The sequence below is a fragment of the Vulpes lagopus genome, chromosome 23, assembly GCF_018345385.1.
Source record: "Vulpes lagopus strain Blue_001 chromosome 23, ASM1834538v1, whole genome shotgun sequence".
Classification (NCBI taxonomy): domain Eukaryota; kingdom Metazoa; phylum Chordata; class Mammalia; order Carnivora; family Canidae; genus Vulpes; species Vulpes lagopus.
In genome coordinates this window covers 34,965,141-34,981,208 of record NC_054846.1, presented here as the reverse complement: position 1 = coordinate 34,981,208, position 16,068 = coordinate 34,965,141, and the positions used below count along the sequence as shown (strand labels likewise).

Sequence of the window (16,068 nt, the reverse complement as noted above, 5' to 3'; positions counted from 1 at the left end):
CAAAGACAGGTGCTCAACCGCTGAGCCACCTAGGCGTCCTTGTAGACTTGAAATCTAAATGACATTCTCAATTGTTTGGGACCAGTGCCTCATGTTTATTTTTTTTTATTTAAGAATTTTTTCTTAACTATAATTTTTTTTTTTTTTTTTAGAGATTTTTATGTGTGTATTCATGAGAGACACGGGCAGAGGGAGAAGCAGGCTCCATGCAGGGAGCCTGACGTGGGACTCAGTCCGAGGACCCAGGATCGCGGCCTGAGCCGAAGGCAGGCGCTCAAGCGCTGAGTGGTCCTGGCGTCCCTCTTAACCGTAATTGATACCAAATTTCCTTCCGAAAATACATAGATTCATTTTCAAACCACGTGTTTGGGTGGAAATAGCCAAGGAGAAAATAAAAACAGATATGATTTCCCCAGATATGTTTTAAAGACATTCATCAGATTTGTAGGAATGATAATCTTGTTGTATCCTTTACTGAGATTGTATGCCACGTACTGTTCTTTTTTTTTTTTTTTTTTAACCGAGCTGATATCGCATCCCCGTAACGTAGAAGTTTATAGCTTTTGACCAATTGGTTCTTTGTTTCTATGAGTTCGGTTTTGTTTTTTTTGTTGTTGTTGCTGTTTTGGGGGTTTGTTTTTTTAGATTCCACATGTGAGATCCATACAGTATTTGTCTTTTTCTGTCTGACTTATTGCACTTAGCGTAATGCTATCAAGGTCCATGTCTTCCCAAATGGCAAGATTTCATTCTTTTAATGGCTAAATAATATTCCACTGTATATATCGCATTTTCTTTATTCATCTGTCAGTGGCCACATAACTTATTTCCATGTCTTGGCTATTGTAAATAATTACGCAATTAAATGGATACGGGAGAGCAGATACCTTATCCACATAGTGATTTCATTTCCTTAGGATATACACCCAGAAATAGAATTGCTGGATAATATGGTAGTTCGGGTTTTATTTTATTTTATTTTATTTTATTTTATTTTATTTTATTTTATTTTATTATTTATTTTTGTAGTTCAGTTTTTAATTTTGAGTAACCTCCGTACTGTTTTCCATAGTGGCTACACTAGTTTCCATTCCCACCAACAATGCACAAGGGTTCCCTTTTCTCCGCATCCTCGCTATCCCTTATTATCACTTGTCCTTTTTTTTTTTTTTTTAACATTTTTTTTTTTAAGATTTTATTTATTCATGAGAGAGACACAGACAAAGAGAGAGACAGAGACACAGGCAGAGGGAGGAGCAGGCTCCTTGCAGGGAACCCAATGTGGGACTTGATCCTGGCTGAGGATGGCGCTAAACCGCTGAGCCACCTGGGCTGCCCTGTCACTTGTCTTTTTGATGACAGTAAACTCTCAGGTGTGTGGTGATAACTCATGGTTTTGATTTGTATTTCCCTGATGATTCGTAATGTTGAGTGCCTTTTCGTGTATCTCTTGGCCATTTGTATGTCTTTGGAAGAAGTTATTACTATAACTTTGTCACTCTCACTTAATCTTCCTAACAGTCCAATGAAGTAGGTGCCTATATTGTCCTCATTTTCCAACCAAGTTGAAAAACTGAGGTTTGGGAATCCCTGGGTGGCTCAGAGGTTTAGCTCCTGCCTTTGGCCCAGGGTATGATCCTGGAGACCTGGATCAAGTCCCACGTCGGGCTCCCTGCATAGAGCCTGCTTCTCCCTCTGCCTGTGTCTCTGCCTCTCTCTCTCTTTCATGAATAAATAAATAAAATCTTTAAAAAAAAAAAGAAAAAGAAAAAAACTGAGGCTTGGAGAGCCTAATTAAGTTCCATGCTAAAAATTAATTGGTGTGATTGACCATGGATTTTTCTGGCTGGAGGACTTTCTCTTAAATGCCATACTGCTTCCTCAGGCATGCTGGGAACCAGTATCTGTGAAAGGCTTGTTCTTCAGTCTTGCTGTCTGTAGTAAATATCATATTCTAATGATGTAACTGTTTACTCAGGAATTTGAATTACATATTTTTCATGTTCAGTTTTTAATTCATAAAATAGCAAGGGAAGGAAGAGATAAGATTTAATTTCTCTTAGGTGAGTCATATGCTAAAAACTGCATGTGTATTTTCATTGTAACTGTTTTTACCGCAGCACCTTGTTTTCCTTGTTTTTCCTTCATTATAGCTGTTCTGTGTGTTCATTCATTAGTTTTGTTTTGTCTGTATTAGCCTTTATTACTCTTACTTCCCCTCATCCTCTTGTTCACATTTATATTCCCAGCAATTTAAGGTACCTGGTCTAATGATAAACTTTATTTTCATTTTTCAGAAGTGAAAACAGATTCAAAGAAGCTAAGTAATATCCTATTAATTAATGAATCTAAGATTATAACCCAGATCTCAGTTACAACCCTGACTAAATGTAAAATCTTGCTTAAATCTCATTCTTTTACTCGTTCTAACAGTATTTTTTGAGCTTGTACACTGTGGTAGTGTTGGCTCCTAACCTCCTTGGGAGCTTCTCAGGTATAATCTGAAACTGGCTTCTGAATATGAGGGCAGAGAGACCAAGGAAAGGGGAAGGCCACTCCAGCTTGGTAGGCAGCAGTTTCACTAAGCAAAGGAGACTTTCCTACAAAGCTTGTCTTGGGCACCAGGAAGACTAATGGATCCCTGCACTCACCCACCAAATCTTAAAAGCTTATATAGAGAGACGCCCTAACTGGGTTCAGTCAAGTGTACTGTGCAGGTGTTCTTACCACCATATCATTATCTCAAGGCTAAGTCCTTGCATCAGCCTTGGGGAGCTGGAAAAGCAAACAGAACCACATTCTAAGGGGAGGGGATAAGGAGACATGAATCACCTGAGTCCAGTTTATAGATCAACTATGCAGTTGCATCTTTCTAGTGACTTTCCCCAACACATAGGAATGAAGGAATGCAATAGGAAACAAGTTTGCTGAGGTCTAGGTCCTGATGCATTGTGGGAAGTTTGTATCTAACTGTCAATCAAGAAATTTAACCCAAATTCTAGTTTAATTGCTCACTATATAATTTTAAGGAAAATTGCTAACACTGTTGTTTTTCATCAGACTTTCTACATCAGTCAATTTTCACTAAGAAAAGAGATTTATGTGATAATTTTATAAATAGCCTTATTAAAGAAATACTTGCCTGGACTTACTTGCTTTCTTCTCTCTGGTTTTATGAGCAGTTTTATCTGATCAAAATCATTTCACAGGAATCTTAGATTCCTTTTATAATTGCTACTTCTATTCCCTCTATCAATCAACTTATTTTATTTAGATATTACTTCCATTCCCTTTTTTGCTGCCTTATCAAGAAAATGAATGGTAGTTTATTTTTCGGGCATTTATAATAAAGCATGGCCATGAGAAATTTAGCATCCACTGTGTATAACAAATGTTTTGTCTGTTCTCCTGGAGAGGACTCAGTGTGCAGCAAGCAAACACTTGTCTTTTGTGGTTTCAAGAGTAGAATTCAGTGATTCATCACTTGCATACATGAGACTCGAAAGATTAGGAGGAATCATTGTGAATGCAGACTTTAAAATAGTCACAAAATATAGATTATTCTTTGGCATAATAACCACTGGGTGGCTCATTTGGTTGGATGTCTGCCTTCATCCTGGGTTCTGATCTCAGGGCCCTGGGATTGAGCCCTGCATTGAGCTCCTTGCTCATTGGGAAGTCTGCTTTTCCCTCTCCCCTCTGCTCATGCTGTCTCTCTCTCTCAAAATAATAAAATCTTGAAAAATATATACACATATGGATAAGTCTTATTAAGGAAGATAAATATCATTAAATTATTGAATAGAGAAAACTTTACCATCCAGGCTAAATAGTTTCAGATTCATATAAAATTTTCCTATAGGTTTATTTTTTCCATAATCGTACTGTTGGACTTTTAGAAAAAGGGGTACATAGTACAATTTTGCCAAAGTGTATGAAGTTTTATATCTCTATAATATAATTCATAAGTGGTCTTCCATTGCAGTTGGGTTGTTTGCACAAATGTAGTGGCATCACGTTGTAAGTAAACAGGAATCCATCCCATTCACTCAGACCATGTGCATCTGTGTGAATATGTTTATGTGCCTAGAAGAAGTGCTAGCATTTGCCTTAGTCTGTTCCTATTGCTCTAACAGAATACCCTTTATTGGGTGGTTTATAAACAACAGGAATTTATATCTCACAGTTCTGGAAGCTGGAAAGTACTAAGATCAAGGCATGAGCATATTCAGTGTCTCATGAGGGCCTACTTCCTGGTTCACAAATGGTGTCTATTTACTGTGTCCTCACAGGCATATTTTATAAGGGCACTAATCTCATTTGTGAGGTCCACCTCCCCATCATCTAATCGTCTCCCAAAAAGCTCCACCTCCAAGTATCGTCACAGTGAACATTAGTGTTTAACATGAATTTTAGGAGGATACAAATATCCACTCTATTACCATTCCACACAGCTAACATTTAATACTGATGTGGTGCATTGTCATACTAAAAGCCCCCAGTGAATCATCCCTCCCTCTATCTATGCCTTTATGTAACCCTCTCCCTTAACTCTATCCTTGCGAGTAGTTCTTTTGGACAGAACCTAACATGACTCCACAGGTGAGCTCATGACATGCATGGGGACTACTAGCTCTCATTCCCTTTCTCTTGTGATATGCTCCCTTGGAGATTGTCCAAAAATTCTATGATCTTGGCCCTTTATAACCTCTCTCACATTGACTCTGGATTTACCTTTCTTGACTGAAAGTATACATACACACACACACATACGTGTGTGTGTATATATGCATTAAGCAGAGACTTGAAAAGTTTGTGCATTGGAACTTGCCCCCATGCTCTCCTGAGATCACTATTTAAAGAAGTTTAGGCTAACCAACTAAATGATATGACCGTATGTAGCAGAACCTAGCTTTCTAACCTAAGACCTCTACCTTGTATTTTATTTTTCAAATTTTTATTTAAATTCTAGTTAACACACAGTGCAATGTTGGTTTCAAGGGTAGAATTCAGTGATTCATCACTTACAACACCCAGTGCTCATCATATCAAGTGCTGTCTTTAATTCCCATCACCCATCTAGTCCATTCCTCATCCATCTCCCTTCATCAACTCTCAGTTTGTTCTCTATCTTTAAGAGTCTTTTATGGTTTGCTTCCCTCTTTTCCCCCTTCCCATATGTTCATCGGTTTTGTTTCTTAAATTCCACAAATGAGTGAAATCCTATGATAATTGTCTTTCTCTGATTGACTTATTTCACTTACCATAATACACTTTATCGCCATCCATGTAGTTATAAATGGCAAGATTTCCTTCTTTTAATGGCTAAATAATATTCCATTGTGTATATATACTATGTCTTTATTCATTCATTGATCATTAAACATTTGGGCTCTTCCATGCTTTGGCTATTGTTGATAATGGTACTGTGAACATCAGGGTGTATATACCCCCTCAAATCTGTACTTTTTTTTTTTTTCTAAGATTTTTAAAATTTATTTAGTCATGAGAGACACAGAGAGTGGCAGAGACATAGGCAGAGGGAGAAGCAGGCTCCCTGGGGGGGGGGGGGGGGGAGATTGATGTGGAACTCAATTCCAGGACCCCAGGATCACGACCTGAGCCAAAGGTGGATGCTCCACTACTCAGCCACCCAGTTTCCCCCCAAATCTGTATCTTTGTATTCTTTGGGTAAATACCTAGTAGTGCGATTGCTAAATCATGGGGTAGTTCTATTTTAAAATTTTTGAGGAACCCCCATACAATTTTCCACAGTGGCTGCACCATTTTGCATTCCCCATAACCGTGTAAGAGGGTTCTCCTTTCTCCACATTCTTTCTAACAACTGTTGTTTCCTGTGGTGTTAATTTTAGCTATCCATTCTGACAGGTATGAGGTGGTATCTCCTCATGGTTGTTGGTGTTTTTAAGATTTTTATTTATTCATGAAAAACACAGAGAGGCAGAGACACAGGCAGAGAGAGAAGCAGGCTCCATTCAGGGAGCCTGATGGGGACTTGATCCCCGGACTCCAAGATCACGACCTGGGTCATGCCCTGGGCCGAAAGCAGGCGCTAAACTGCTGAGCCACCCAGGAATCCCCCTCAAGATTGTTTATATTTGTATTTCCCTGATGATAAGCCATGTTGAGCATCTTTTTATGTATCTATTTGCCACCTGGATATCTTCTTTGGAAAAATGTCTATTCGTCTTCTGCCCATTTCTTAACTGGATTATTTGTTTCTCGGGTGTTGAGTTTGATAAATTCCTTATGGATTTTGGTTACTAACCCCTTATTAGTTATGTCATTTGTAAATATTTTCTCCCGATCCGTAGGCTGCCTTTTAGTTTTGTTGGTTGTTTCTTTCACTGTGCAGAAGCCTTTTTTGATGAAGTCCCAGTAGTTCATTTTTGCTTTTATTTCCCTTGCCTCCAGAGATGTGTCTAGTAAGTTGCTACAGGCAAGGTCAAAGAAGTTGCTGCCTGTGTTCTCTAGGATTTTGATGGTATCCTGTCTCACATGTAGGTCTTTCTCCATTTTGAAATTTATTTTTGTGTACAGTTTAAGAAAGTGGTCTAGTTTCATTCTTCTGCATGTTGCTGTCCACATTTCCCAACACCATTTGTTGAAGAGTCTGTCTTTTTTTCCATTGGATATTCTTGCCTGCTTTGTCGAATATTAGTTGACCATATAGTTGTGGGCCCATTTCTGGGCTCTCTTTGTGTCTTTTTGGGTGCCAGTACCATAATGTCTTGATGATTACAGCTTTGTAATATAAATTGAAGTCCACAATGGTGGTGCTTCCAGCTTTTTCTTTTCAAGATTGCTTTTGCTATTCAAGGTCTTCTGTGGTTCCATACAAATTTTAGGATTGTTTGTTCTAGCTCAGTGAAAAGGCTGGTGGTATTTTGATAGGGATTGCATTAAATTTGTAGATTACTTTGGGTGGTATAGACATTTTAACGATGTTCATTCTTCCAGTCCGTGACCATGGAATGCTTTTCCATTTCTTTTTTTTTTTTTTTCTTTTAAGATTTTATTTATTTATTCATGAGAGACACAGAGAGGCAGAGGGAGAAGCAGGCTCCATACAGGGAGCCCCATGTGGGGCTCGATCCCAGGTCTCCAGGATCACGCCCTGGGCCAAAGGCAGGCACTAAACTGCTGAGCCACCCAGCGATTCCCCATTTCTTTGTGTACACTTCAGGTTCCTTCATCAGTATAGTTTTCAGAGCACAGATCATGTAGATCATGTATCACTTCGGTTAGGTTTATTGCTGGGTATCTTATGGTTTTTGGTACAATTGCAAATGGGATCAATTCCTTGATTTCTCCTTCTGCTTCATAATAGAATGGTATATAGAAATGCAACAAACTTGTGTATGTTGACTTTATATCTTGCAACTTTGCTTCATGTATTAGCTCTAGCAAATTTTGGTGGAGTCTTTAAGGTTTTCTACGTAGAGTATCATGTTGTCTGCAAATAGTGAAAGTTTGACTTCTTCCTTGCTGATTTGGATGCCTTTTCTTTTTAAGTTGTCTGATTACTGAGTCTAGAACTTCCAGTACTACATTAAATAATAATGGTGAGGGCGGACACCACTGTCTTTTTCCTGACCTTAAAAGAAAAGGTCTCATTTTTTTTCCCCATCAAGAATGATTTTAGCTGTAGGTCTTTCATATATGGCCTTTATGATGTTGAGGTATGTTCCCTCTACTACTTTATTGAGGGTTTTTATCAAGAATTGATGTTGTATTTTGTCAAATGTTTTTTTCTCTAAAGCTATCAAAAGGATCACATGGTTCGTATCCTTTCTTTTATTAATGTGGTGTATCATGTTGATTTGCAAATATTAAAACAGCCTTGCAGTCCAAGAATAAATCCCACTCAATTGCGGTAAATAATTCATTTAATGTACTATTGTGTTCAATTTGCCAGTATCTTGTTGAGATTTTTGCATCCATGCTCATCAGGGATATTAGCCAGAATTCTCCTTTTTAGTGGAGACCTCTGCCTTTGGAATATCCAGCCTTAATCAAGCAGGAGAACTATAAGCACAAAAGGAACCCCAGGCACAACAACCAGTAGAAGAAATATATGTGCATATTTACATGTATATGTGTATATGCATTTTATATGTATATGTGTATACACATACTCGTGCATATATATCAGATATTTATGTTAAGTAATGGACTTACAGAATTATGGGGCTGGTAAACTAAAGTCTGTAGATGTAGAGTTGACTGGAAGAGTAGAAACTCTCTAGCAGGATCTGATATTGAAATCTTGAGGTAGACATTCTTAGAGAAACTTCAGTTTTGCTCTGAAGGCAATTCAACTGATTAGATGAGGTCCATCTACATTATAGAATATAATCTCCTTTCCTTAAAGTCATCAGATGTAAACGTTAACCACATTTACAAAATGCCTTCATAACAACACCTTGATTGGTGTTTGAATACTACTATTGCCTAGCTAAGTTGACATATAAAACTAGCCCTAACAGTAGTCATCATGACTAGTAAACATTTTACAGTGCCATCTACACGATGATTAGCACTTCGTTGGTAAACCTACTTGATGCTTCTTTTTTTTTTATTTATTTATTTATGATAGTCACAGAGAGAGAGAGAGAGAGAGAGGCAGAGACACAGGCAGAGGGAGAAGCAGGCTCCATGCACCAGGAGCCCGACGTGGGATTCGATCCCAGGTATCCAGGATCACGCCCTGGGCCAAAGGCAGGCGCCAAACCGCTGCGCCATCCAGGGATCCCTACTTGATGCTTCTTTTTTTTTATTATTTTTTTTTTATTTTTTTTTTTTTATTTTTTATTTTTTTCTACTTGATGCTTCTTAAACCACTCATGCATACCAAGTTTATAAAAGGCCAAGATAATAGAATTTTAAAAGATAACCCAAGGGAGCTTTATAATGAAACGAAGTGAGCAAGCTAGTTTTAGGGCATGCTTGTGAGCTCAATTGTGGTTCTGCCCCCAGAAGCTACTTGTGGGAGTAGAAGATGGGAGTAGGGTGGTAGTTGTAAGTGGATCTCAGCAAAGAAAAGCTGGATATTCCCAGTTTCCAAGGAGGGAATAAGATCTTCCTTCTAATGAAGGAAGATGAAATAGAGATAAAGGGAACTTGAGATGATGATTTCCAGGAATGTGGGATTTTGTCCCCAAAGAACCCTCAAACTAACAGGAGTCTCGTATTTGATAATGGTCAATTAAGCATTTTTGTGTTCTTTCTCCATTCTGCTTTAATGCTTTAGTGTTCAAAAACCTTAACAAGAATGTAAGGCACTATCATCTCTAAAGAAAGACAAGGGTAGAACTCCCATTCCATGGCAAGAGGCTTCTTACTTGCAGTGAGCCAGACTTTGGAACAGGGATAATCCCCAAAGTTAAATCAGGTTGAGACTTTTGATTATTATGTTGGAATTGAGCCTTTCAATTAGTGAATGAAACTGCATTACAACTGAACGTGACTATATAACTCTTCATTATCTAACTATATTTAGAAATCCTGGGAACTGTCCAAGTTTCTTAAAGTAACATTTTATAACCTTATGTTTTTTTAAGCCTTAAATTCAACCTAAAAATCTTATGTTATAAACTTTTTAATAACGCAAATTGAAAAGACCAAATGCTTTAGTCGGCTACATTTAAAACTTGGGCAGGGCACCTGGCTGGTACAGTTGGTTCGACATCCGACTCTTGGTTTCCACTCAGGTTGTGATCAGGGTCGTGGGATCAAGCCCAGTGTTGGGCTCTGCATTTTACGTGGATTCTACTTGGGATTCATTCTCCCTCTTGCTCTACCCCTCCGCCTATCCCTTGCACATGCGTACACGTTCTCTTTCTCTAAAATAAATAAACTTTAAAAAAAAAAAAAACTTGTTTAAATTCACTTAATTTAAAATTGTATTTATAATTTTAATATATTCATTTTTATTCCAGGACTTCAGATACCTGACTTAAAAAATAAAACTTTCTCAATACTTAAAAAATGTGTATAAACTTATTAAACTTAAAACTAGCAACTCCCAAGTCCTTAGAAAAATTCCAATAATATTTGTAAACTGAGATTCCTTGGTGGCTCAGTGGTTGAACATCTGCGTTCAGCTCAGGCCATGCATGATCCTGGAGTCCCACATTGGGTTCCCTGCGTGGAGCCTGCTTCTCTCTTCCTTTGTCTGCCTCTCTCTGTGTGTCTGTCATGAATAAATAAATTTTTAAAAAAAAATCTTTAAAAAAATTTGTAAACTTGGCTAAATTATTCTATTTTTTCAACTAAAAAGCCTAAGTCCACAAATTGCATGGTTAATAATTTATGTATATTATACATATTATCGTATCATGTAAAATTGTATTTTAAATTATAGTTTTGAAGCTAATATACCAAGAGTCTACAGTGTATCAGATTCTCTTAAACATTATTACTACTCTAATAAATATATATTGTTCCCAAATATAACTTTGAAGTAGTAAAACCACGGGTTTAATTTACTCCTTTTTTCCTCAATTAATTTTAATTTTTCCTGTGGTGAGAACATTTAAGCAAATAGTTTGAAAAACAGTAGTTTGGTGTGAGAACCTCAAATGTCCCCAGATCAGGGACCTGAGATTATTTATGGGTGAGAAGTTTCTGACCCACTTGATTTTCACCTACCCGGTTGTGGATATCTTGAGTTTTGTTTTTCTAAATTACAGTTATACACAATGTGAAAGTAAACTGCTTCTTACACGTTTCGATACTCTATTTATATCTTACTCTATTTATATCTTCTTTGGAGTTGCTCAAGAACCTTCTGACCTGTTCTAGAGTGAACTGGCTGGTGGCCCTGCTTGCAAGGTTCTCATTCTGGGTATTTCTTTTGTTGCTATCTTGCATTGGATCCCATTTCCTGGTTTCCCTCTTTCTGTTTCCTAGTATACTGTCTGATTTTATTGGAATATGTCTTCTGTTAGTTTCCTGAGACAAGGAGACATCGAATGTAAAGTTTTTGAGATCTTGAATGTTTAAGATAGTTTTATTCAACTTCTGAGTTGGGAAATTTGTGTTTGTTAATATCACATTTTAGTTTGGAAATTATTATCCCTCAAGAATTTGAAGCATTACTCCCCCTTTTTGCTAGTCTTCATACCCCCCTCCAACCCCCCAGCTTCCAATGTTAGGGGAAAAAAAAAGTTTGTTTGAATTACTAATCTTTGATATGAAACTGGCTTATTTTTTCTGGAAGCTTTTAGAGGCCTCTTTTTGTTTGTTTCCAGGATTGTAAAATTTTACAAGATTCTGTGCCCCGTTGGTAAAAGAAAGCTGGAGGGTCTCGGCATACTTTTAGTTCACTCTCATCTTTAGTTTGTTCTCACTTGTGTCCCCTATATCAGATACCCTGTGTTTCATGTATTTCAGATAGAAAGTCTCTGGTCTTCTCCCCTGCTATAGGAGAAAAGGTTACTTGCCTGTACCCAGTGAGAGAAGGGTCTAAATTTTAACAAATCCATCTATTCATACCCAAATTCTTGAGATTATCGTCACCAGTTTTGAGATTGATGCTGGCAGTGATCTAAGAACTTTATAGCTTTCTCCCCTTAAGCTTAAGATTCACTTTACTGAGCTCTGTTGAGTCACTTACTGAACTTATATTTTTCTGGCTTCCAAAATCCAGTGGTCTTTATCCTTGTGAATTTATACTTTTTTTTTCTTTTTAATACCTTGTCATTTTAGTGTATGGTTGAGAAGGATGAGGTAAATGCCCATTCAGTCTCTCCAGTCTTTAAACAAGTGCTGTCAACTTTTTCTGGGATAAGGTACAAGTTCATACTCTTCATAGATGATAAATCATTTCTGGATTCAACATAAACGCTTAGATAATTTTTCTTTTACTTGAAAACTTGTATCCTTCAAAAGATACAGCTAATTTCCTTTTGTGATTTATAGGATTTAATTTTGCATTTCTTTACATAATATATTCTAAGATTTTCCTATCTGATTCTAAAGGTACTTTAATACTTTCTTATAGGCATATGTGTCCTTATATAGATCTTATATCTGATTTTAAATCTCTCTTCTGTCCTCCCTACTGTATTCTTCCTCTCTGATTTAACAAGAACTCCTATAGATATATATCAGGTCTTACATCTTCTGGCTCTGTAAGTAATGTATTAGTTTCTTCTTGCTGCTATAACCACAAATATAGTTACTTAAAATAAAACAAATTTATTATTTTATAATTATCGAGGTGCAAAATTAGATTTCCCTAGACTCAAATTGAGAGTGAGTAGGACTGTGATCCCTTTAGAAGCTCTCATGAAGGATGTGCTGCTTTGCTTTTTCCAGCATTTGGAGACTGCCATCATTCCTTGCCTTGTAGCCCTAGACTGCCATCACATCACTGATCTCTGCTTCCCTGACTCTCCTCCGCCTTTAACTTCTAAGGTCTCTTTTCAGTGAATTGGCCCACCTAGATAATGGAGGATATAATCTCCTCATCTCAAAACCCTCAATCACAGCTTGTAATGTCTCTTTTGCCATGTGAAATTCAGGGAATTTGGATATGGAGAGGTTTTTTTGGGGGGGGGCATAATTTTGCCTTCTACAAGTGATAACCCTAAAATGATTCTACTGACACTACTCAAGCTAGAAAAATATATCATTGGCTTGTTTTGCAAGAGTACCCTCTAACCTTATTTTTATTATAAGGTTGATTCTTCAGTATTGTCCAGTTAGTACAATTCCTTCTACCATTCTCTTACTGAATCCTTTCTAAAGCAATGACTTAGTTATGAATTGTCATGTACGAAGCCTATTCTATAGGTTAAAATCATTTGATGTAATAAGAAAAGCACTATAATTGAGGTCTGGGTTTTAAACTCATATGGCAAAGCAGATAACATAAATCAGTGTAGAAGACAGACTATTACTCAGCAATTAGAAACGACAAATACCCACCATTTGCTTCAACGTGGATGGAACTGGAGGGTATTATGCTGAGTGAAATAAGTCAATCGGAGAAGGACAAACAGTGTATGTTCTCATTCATTTGGGGAATATAAATAATAGTGAAAGGGAATATAAAGGAAGGGAAAAGAAATGTTAGGAAATATCAGGAAGGGAGACAGAACATAAAGACTCCTAACTCGGGGAAACGAACTAGGGGTGGTGGAAGGGGAGGAGGGCGGGTGTTGGAGGGGAATGGGTGACGGGCACTGAGGTGGACACTTGACGGGATGAGCACTGGGTGTTTTTCTGTATGTTGGTAAATTGAACACCAATAAAAATTAATTAAAAAAATAAAAATAAAAAAAAAAGACAGACTAAAGATAAATGGCTAGTACATACAGCTAGCTTAGGCTTAGAATGCCTTTAGACACATTTGAGACAGATATTTTTAAAAGCCTTTAACAAAACTGAAGGCTGCAGGCTACAAGTTTGGATGCCTGATTTAGGTAATAGTTGATCTTCAGGTATATCAAGTACTAAAATACTTCGTCTACATTTCAGAAAATCCATGTTGTCTTTTCAAGTATTTGTTTTCTCACAAAAATTTATTTACCACTGTTCCCAAAAAGATTTATTTACTGCTTCTGGAGTATACCATAGTAGTTTTTGAAAGTTTTCACATATATAGGGACGCCTGGGTAGCTCAGTGGTTGAGTGGCTGACTTTGGCTCAGGGCATGATCCCGGAGTCCTGGGATCGAGTCCCACATGGGGCTTCCTAAATGGAGCCTCCTTCTCCCTCTGCCTATGTCTCTGCTTCTCTCTCTCTCTGTGTCTCATTAATAAATAAAATGTTTAAAAAACAAAGTTTTCATGTATATATACGTATATATGTCCCTGAATAACTTGACCTGTGACAATTGATAGGGATTTCACTATCTAGTTAGCTAGAGAGGTAAGTCCAAAATTAAGTGGTGTGATAAAGGATTGTAATAGAGATATGAAATACATGAAGGAGCAATTGATTTTGCTTTAAGTTAGGAATTTGGAGAGGTGGTCAGCTAATGCTTTTTAGAAGTGGATGACATTTGAAGAATTCTCCAGGAGAAATAGTATTCACTATTTAACTTATTTGAAAAAATAATGATGCTTATTTCAGTTTATTTTCATGATTTTTTTCCCCTAGATTTTGTCCACAACTGCTTGTGGAAAAGATGGCTGATATTAACCTCAGAGAAATAACCTTAATAGTAGGTGTGGTTACTGCCTGCTACTGGAACAGCCTCTTTTGTGGTTTTGTTTTTGATGATGTTTCAGCAATACTGGATAATAAAGACCTGCATCCATCTACACCTTTAAAAACTTTATTTCAGAATGACTTCTGGGGAACCCCTATGTCTGAGGTAAATAGTTATTTGTGGCTTATGTGTATCTTAGATTTTAAAATATTCTGGCAGTTTATTAATTATCCTAATTCTTTTTTTTTAATCAGCATTGTCATCATAGATAGCACTTCTGAATTTGTTTCCCTAAAATGTATGTGTTAGATAGGAAGTAGAAGATGCAATTATTTTCCTTAAAGAAGTACATGATTCTTTTCTTGGTTGCGTTTAACTTTCATTTAATCGTTTTAAAAACCATGTATGTGTGTGAAAACCAAGTGTGTTAGAATAAGTGTAAACAAATCTATTTCTTGGTATCTTTTTTTTTTTTCATGATATAGGCAAAAGTAAGGGCTACTTATATATTTAACCATCTATAAACTTGTGATTTCAATATAAATAGATTGGATTTTAAAGGTATTTAGTTTTTTCTGCAGAAAAATTTAAATTTGTAGCATATTTCTTAATAGTTATTTTAATTTTATTCTGAGAATCCAAAAGTTTAATTTTTATGAGGATGTTTTTATTTTGCCAGTAAATTTATTTTGAAGGTCACTGTTAAACTGTTTGGGATTAAACCCTTGTCAGTTTGGGATCACATAGATTGGATCACACTGTCCTATTATATAATAGCTGTATGAAATGGGTGAGAATATATCTTTTTAGGTGGCAAGATGTATAAAGGATCTGATCCATAAAGGAATAATACCTGGAAGATAAATAAATGAATTTATCTATAGTTCCTGGTGCATAATTGTTGAACCATAACATAATACTCTTCTAGTTTGTCAGCTGTCATTTGTGGTCCCTTTCTGCATTCTTTTTTTTTTTTTTAAGATTTATTTATTTGTTCATGGGAGACAGAGAGAGAGAGGCAGAGACAGGTAGACGGAGGAGCAGGCTCTCCACAGGGAGCCCAATGTGGGACTGGATCCCAGATCCTGGGATCACTCTGAGCCGAAGGCACACGCCCAACCTGAGCTACCCAGGCGTCACTGCATTCTTTAAATACAGAAGCTTCTCAAGGGTGGGGATGAAATCTATATTTTCTCTAGGCACAAGCACATAAGAACATTGAGATTTTAAACTAAAAGATTAGCTGACCAGATTAAAGGTCTCATGAAAGTTATACCATTGTCAATGCTATGTTTTGTGACTTCCTCAGCTTACAGATTGAAAATTTTTTTCAGAGCACCTATAAGTGGACACACTAAGTAAAATACTCAAAGTGAATGAACAAATCTGAGGTACAGTATATGGTGCCTAATATGCCTGTTTTCTGATGGGCATATTCTCTTCCTATAGGGAAATGTGCCATTAAGGAAAAATTATTCTGAATAGTATATAGATATTACAGGTTTTCTTGATAGCCCTGGAATTAGCACATTCAAAGATCTAATGGTTGATGTCATCAAGTAATGATAGCCTGGAAGCCTATCTGTGAGTGCCCAACCCTTCATAAGGATTTTTGTGCCAGTGCGAATCTTAAAGACACGTTTTGGGCTTAAGACATACTTCTGAGCTGTATGAATACTGGCATAGTAGGGGATCTTTGAACTCCTCTGGGCCTTTTGGTGTTTAGAATATCTCTTTAGTAAGCCCATTCTTTAGATATGTAATATTGTTTTTGAATGATGGATGATAAGTCTAGCATTAGAATCTCCCAGGGTTGGGCAGCCCGGGTGGCTCAGCGGTTTAGCGCCGCCTTCAGTGCAGGGCGTGATCCTGGAGACTGGGGA

The 16,068-nt window shown here is 37.1% G+C and overlaps 1 protein-coding gene across 6 annotated transcripts in view; it reads left to right on the top strand.

Moving 5' to 3' along the window:
• The window catches only part of TMTC3 (transmembrane O-mannosyltransferase targeting cadherins 3), an 86,576-nt gene that overhangs the window by 927 nt on the left and 69,581 nt on the right, over nt 1–16,068 (top strand). For all 6 annotated transcript variants that reach the window (XR_005985242.1, XR_005985241.1, XR_005985244.1 and 3 more), the window contains exon 2: nt 14,134–14,350. Coding sequence is in view for 1 of the 6 variants with exons in the window: in XM_041738471.1 (XP_041594405.1) it covers nt 14,162–14,350 (189 nt within the window). In the remaining 5 variants the exon portion in view is untranslated. The remainder of the gene's footprint in view (nt 1–14,133; nt 14,351–16,068) is intronic.